Genomic DNA, 6,131 nt, shown 5'->3' with positions numbered 1-6,131 from the left:
AAATAATAATAATAGAGCCTTAATATATTATAGCCGGGACTCTAAGTACTAATAATACTCTTATCTAGAGAGTAGGTATTAGCTAAGGCTATAAAGGAATAAGGTTATTAACTTTACTAGGCTAACTAATTAAGGCGCTATATAATCTTATCTAGCTTAGACTTAATATAGCTTAGCTAATATAAAGTTAATTATATATAATATAGCTAAGGTTAATAAGTAATATAAATAGGTAGCCGCATTCTTTAATATTATATTATACCTCCGGTTAATTAATCTCTAATAGCGATATATTAGCTAATAAGTATAACTCGCTATATTATTCGCGGGAATAAATATAATAATAAGATAAGTATATATAACTATAGCATAGATACTCGCCGCTATAGCGGGCTTTCTTTTTTCTAGATATAGGGAAGCTAGGTTAGAATATCTCGGTAGATCCTATATAGCAGCTAAGTAAGGCTTACTAGTATAAGATATATACTTAGCTAATACGCTAGATAGGTTTATAAGCGCCTTATTTAGAAGGCAAAGGGCTCCTCCCTATGCCGCCGGGGCTATTCTAGCTCGATATATTAGATATACTAAACCTTATAAGTCGAAAGAAACTAGCCTGGTATATAGCTAGGGTTGCGAAAAAAACTACTAGTTTTTAAACTAAGGCTAACTAAACTAAGACTTTAGTTAAAAAACTACTAGTTAATTAACTAACCTTAGTTTTAGTCTAGGGTAAGAAAAACTAAGTTAGTTTTTTTTTAGTTTTAGTTTTTAATTTTGCTTACTAATTTTAGTTTTAGTTATTAAAAATTAACTATTAGTTTTTTAACTATTTATATATTAAAAAAAAATTCTTTATTTTAATAAGTAAATTACTTCTTTAGGCTTAGTATAAGGCTATTTATATATATATATAAGAAAAATAATATCTATATATAGAGTATAGCTTATTAATTTCTTATTAATAGTCTAAAAATAGAGAAATATCTAAAAATAAGTTAATTTCTAAAAATAAATTATAATTCTATATATATTACTTAGAAATTACTTAGAAATTACTAACTAATTGCTTATAAATATATAAATAATAATTTATAAGTAATTTATAATCAGATTAGTAAGAAATCTAGTTAGAAATCAAGGAAAATGCTGAATAAGTGATTTATAATGATTTATAAGATTATAAATCACGGATTTAAGTGGACTTAAGGCGGAAATATCAGACTTAAAAATTTTTTCTATATTTGCTTATAAATTAAATATATGAAATTTTTTTTAAAAGAATTTATATATATCGCCTTCAAGCTATAAAAAATAAAACCTTTTTTAATAACACTCAGCAATATCTCAACAACTAATAACCCTAACCCTATCATTTATATATTATTAAAATTCCCTTTTTTTCTATTTTATTTTAAAAATGAATTCAAGCTTTACTACTGGTCCCTCTGACGTTGAGTCTCAGTTTTCTACTTCTGAGACTAATGTTATGAGTACTATAGAAGCTAGACCTTTACCTTTTGAATCTATGACCTACCCTATACCTTCTTCTTCTCCAGCCTACCCTAGACCTTCTTCTACAGCTGAAGGGTCTAATATAGAAGAAAAAGGCTCTGGAGGCTATATTATTATAGAGGGTCTTTTTCCTAGGGTTTTATTACCTGAAATCCCTAATAATGAGAGAGAATATCTCGTTTCTTGCATAAGGTATATAAAAATTTCTATTTTATTCCTATATAGCCTTATTTATAAGGTTATAAGAATTGATTTTTTCTAATTTTTTTCTTTACTTTTTAATATACTTTATAAAGTATATTAACTTTAACTAATTTCTTTATAGCTGTTCTTATAGAAAGTTAGAAAAAGTAAGACTTTATAAGTCTTCTAACTTTGTCCGCCACTATGAGAATAGGCATAAAGGCATTGCTACTAGTAAAAAGTAAGAAGCTTCTAAGAAGAGAAGTAAGTTATATATTTTTTTTAATTTTAATTTAGGGTTTTTTCTTACTAATATATTAATATATAGAAAGAGATACCCTAGACCAGCCTAAAAGAGATTTTTTTTCTCTTAGGCAAAAGCCTAGCTCTTCTATAAGCTCTAATAGCCGCTTTTTAGAGGCTGAAGCTTATAAAAAGATAGTTAATTTTCTTATAGAGAATAATCTATCTTTTAGGGTTCTTTCTTCTAGCTCTTTTCAAGAGCTATTAAGCTATTATAATAAGTAAGTTTTTTTCTTTTTTTTTTAAAAAATATATACTAATTTATATTTAGTGCTGGGCCTATAATAAATAGGGATAAAATTAAAGGTATTTTATTAGATACCTTTAATTCTAGCCTTATTAGCCTGAATTCTGCTTTAGCAGCTAATATATCTACTTTGGGGACTTTTTCCTTAACTTTAGATATTTGGACTGCAGCAAATCAGGTCTCTTATTTAGGGATAATAGTAATATTTATTGATGCTAGCTTTCCCTTAAATTATAGGCTAATAGGTAAGTTTTTCTTTTTTTTTTAATAATTTAAGGGTTTTTTTTACTAATTATTTCTTTAATTATTCTAGGCTTTCATAACCTAACTGAGAGCCATACTGGGGTATATATTTATAGCGAGTTTTTTAAAGCTTTACATATATATCCTAGTTTAGTGCTTAAAAATATCTTTAGGTAAGTTTTTCTCTAATTCTTATTTTTTTTTTAGTTATTTACTAATTTTATAATAGTATTACTAGGGATAATACCTCGAATAATAATACCTTTTTAAAATCCTTTATTAAATCTTATAAAAAAGATATTAATAAGGATTTCTAAGGGGATATTCGTTGCATAGCGCATATTATTAATTTAATTGCGCAAGATATTCTTAAAGAGTATCTCTCTTCTTCTTCCTTAAAAAATCACTTATTAAGCTATGCTAATAATGCTATAAATAAGCTTAATAGTGATAATATAGGGTTAGAAGAAGAGGAACCTGAAAGCCCTGCTTTTAATAGTAAGTTATATTTTTTTTATAATTCTTTTTCTTTTTATTTAGCTATATTTATACTAATATTACTATTTTTTAGGCCTTATTAGCCGGATTAGAAGGCTTATAACTATTCTAAAGTATACCCAAGAGCCTAAAATGCTATTAAGCGAGGCTATTGAGAAGTATACTAAGGAGGGCTTATTTGAGTCTGAGAAGCGGCATATTCCTTTAGGTAAATTTATTCCCTTTTTTTTTTGTTTTTATTCCTTTAAGCTTATAAGCTTATAATAAATAAGAAAAAAATACTAATTAATTTATAGATAATTCTACACGCTGGAACTCTACTTATTTTATGCTTAGTACTTTTTTAGAGTTTAAAAGGCCGCTTATTTATATTTCAAAAAATACTACTATTTTGGAATATAAAAAGCTGTTCTTAACTCAAGAAGAATGGGCTGAAGTAGTAGAGTTAAAGCGTATTTTTAAGGTTTTTTTAGGACCTTCTATTAAGCTTCAGGGTCAAGCTTATACTACAATTTCTCAGGGGTTATTATATATTTATATTATATATAATAGCTTAGAGGATTTGCAGTTAGGCTATAACCGAAAGCAAGATAAGGTTAGTTTTTTTTTTTTAAATTTATTTATAATATATACTAACTTTTTAAAGGACCCCTTTTTCTCTAGCTTAAATCTAGCTATAAATGCTGGAATTAATAAGCTAGAGAAATATTTTCCTCGATTTCTTTCTAGGACTAGGCTAGTGGATTATAAGCCTTTTCTTTTTGCGATTATTTTAGACCCTAGGTTTAAGATATCTCAATTTTAGCAAAAAGGCTTATTATATCACTATCCTAGTATTAGTAAGGATATTCTTAGCTTTTTTAAGGAAGAATTCTTTATATAAGTATTTTTTAATTTTTTATTATTTTTTCTTAATTTTTTAAATAGAAATACTAATATTATATAGGGTTAAAAGCGAAAAGGCTAGCCTTTTAAACCCTTCTAATTTAGAAGATTTAGAAGACCGCTAAAAATCACGCTCCCCACCTATATAAGTATTTGACTTTGAAAGAGATTTATATATTTCTTCTAAAGGTAAAGAAGAAGAGGAATTAAGGGTTTTTTTAAGTGAAAACCGGCTAGGGAAAGAGGTAAATAATCCCCCTTTTTTTCTTTTTTTTCTCTATTTTTCTGTATTTTATTTGATTTTTTATAGATTTTTTACTAATTTAATTATAGGCTAATATTTTAGAATATTAGAAAACCAATAGTATTAGGTTTCCTATTCTAAGTATATTAGCTAGACGCTATTTAGCTATTCCCGCTACTTCTGCTTCTATAGAAAGCACCTTTTCTATTAGTAATAATATTATTACTAAATCTAGAAATAGATTAGACCCAGAAGTAGTTAAAAAGGTGCTTTTATTAAAAAGCTGGTCACACCTATCACGGCCATGACATAGGCCAGGCGGGGAAAGATAGCAAAAACACTCTAACTAAGCAAGGGACCAAAGGGACTAAATATCGGCCGTATTAGTCTAGAGACTAAACGCTAAAAATATCGGTCCTACCCTAGACTAAACCTAGAGAATATTAATCCAAAGATTAACTATAAGTATATAAAATGCACTTATTATACCCTCTTATATAATAGCTACCTTAGCTATTAATATAACTTAGTTATATTTAATACCCTTAAGTATATTATTAGATATAATATTATATTACCCTTTAAGGTTATATAATATTCTCCTCTATTAATATAAACCTAATATAATTAATTTATCCCCTTAAGAAATATCCTCTTATTATATATTAATAGCTCTTATTTAGAGGATTATTTATATTACCTTAAATAATATTAAATATAATAGCTACTTAGGCTATTCTTAGTAATAACTATTAGTAGATTCTACCTATTAATTACTTACTTACCTTAATTATATTAATTTAAGCTAACCCTAATAGTAATAAGGAAATAAATAATAATAATAAAGAAATTAAGTAATTTTATACCTAGGTTATTATTATAACTATTAAAATAAAAGAACTTAGAGGACTTATTAATTATATAGCTATTACTTAATAAATTTAAAACTAATAATACTATAAGAATATCTAGAATATTAATAATATAATAATTATTATTATAAAAGGTAAAGATATTAGAGAAATCTTAAAGCTAGAATAATTAGAGAAATTTAATAATACTATATATAAATTATTAATATTCCTTATATAGCTATATATATTTATGCTTTATTACCTTACTTAATTTATTATAATATTTAATAAGGTCTAATATACTATAAGGTATCTTACTAAGTATATTATAGCTTAATTTAAACTTATTATAAAGAAATATCTTATTAAATTACTTAATAAATACTTACTATAAATTATAAACTTTTATTTTAGCTTTAAAGCCTTTAAAGCTATATTTTAATAAGCTTTTAGAATAATAAATAAAAAAGCCTAAGTAAAAAAAGAAATTAAGGCATTTTAATAAACTCGCTTTATATTAAAATATAATATTAAATACCTTTAGCTTACCTTAAAGCTTAATTAAGACTAAGAACCCCTAATATCTTTTTTTTTTAATAAACTTAAGAAAAAAATATAAGCTAAACTCTATAAGGAAGATTAGCCTAATAACCTTATTAATTATATTAGCGAAGTAATTAAGATTAATAACTAATAATTCTCTTAGAAAAAACTCTAAAATCCCTATAATAATAGAGAAAATTATTAAAAACCTTAATTTAATATTAACTAAGAGAAATCCTAATAAACTAATATATCCTATAAAACCTATATAGGACCTATAAAACTCGGGATAACCTAATAAAAGGAATATAACTATTATAGATATAAATATTAATACTATTATAAGATAAACTATATCGAGAAGGTCTATTATAAGAAGTAATATAATATTAAAAAAGGTTATTATTAGCTATAGTAATAATAGCTCCTTAAAAGTAAGAAATAAATAAGATTTATATAAGCTAATAATAAATTATAGATAGCTCTTTAGATAATTAAGATACTTAGTATAGCCTAGACTAAGTATAATAATATTAGTCTAAAACCAGGAGAAATTATTATACCTTATAGCTAGGTATACCTCACTAAGGAATAATTTAGGTATAATAATTACCCC

General features: G+C 24.9%; 2 protein-coding genes across 2 annotated transcripts; both read left to right on the top strand.

The window, feature by feature from the left end:
• Positions 1-1,420: 1,420 nt before the first annotated feature.
• Positions 1,421-3,941, top strand: NECHADRAFT_89276 (uncharacterized protein; the record flags this gene model as incomplete). Its single annotated transcript, XM_003039322.1, has 13 exons — positions 1,421-1,707; positions 1,841-1,865; positions 1,921-1,939; positions 2,156-2,222; positions 2,486-2,493; positions 2,562-2,593; positions 2,646-2,664; positions 2,951-2,989; positions 3,063-3,197; positions 3,286-3,324; positions 3,463-3,511; positions 3,542-3,584; positions 3,936-3,941. 13 exons carry the CDS (start codon positions 1,421-1,423, stop codon positions 3,939-3,941), a joined length of 768 nt encoding a protein of 255 aa, XP_003039368.1.
• A 287-nt stretch (positions 3,942-4,228) lies between these two features.
• Positions 4,229-4,426, top strand: NECHADRAFT_56317 (uncharacterized protein; the record flags this gene model as incomplete). The annotated part of the gene is made up of 1 exon (XM_003039321.1): positions 4,229-4,426. A coding segment is annotated over one exon (198 nt), but the record flags the coding sequence as incomplete, so codon positions are not given.
• Positions 4,427-6,131: the final 1,705 nt, after the last annotated feature.

The sequence above is a fragment of the Fusarium vanettenii genome, assembly GCF_000151355.1.
Source record: "Fusarium vanettenii 77-13-4 unplaced genomic scaffold NECHAsca_118_unmapped, whole genome shotgun sequence".
Classification (NCBI taxonomy): domain Eukaryota; kingdom Fungi; phylum Ascomycota; class Sordariomycetes; order Hypocreales; family Nectriaceae; genus Fusarium; species Fusarium vanettenii.
Note: the sequence above shows the minus strand (reverse complement) of the source record. Positions and strands in the feature narration are given on the sequence as shown.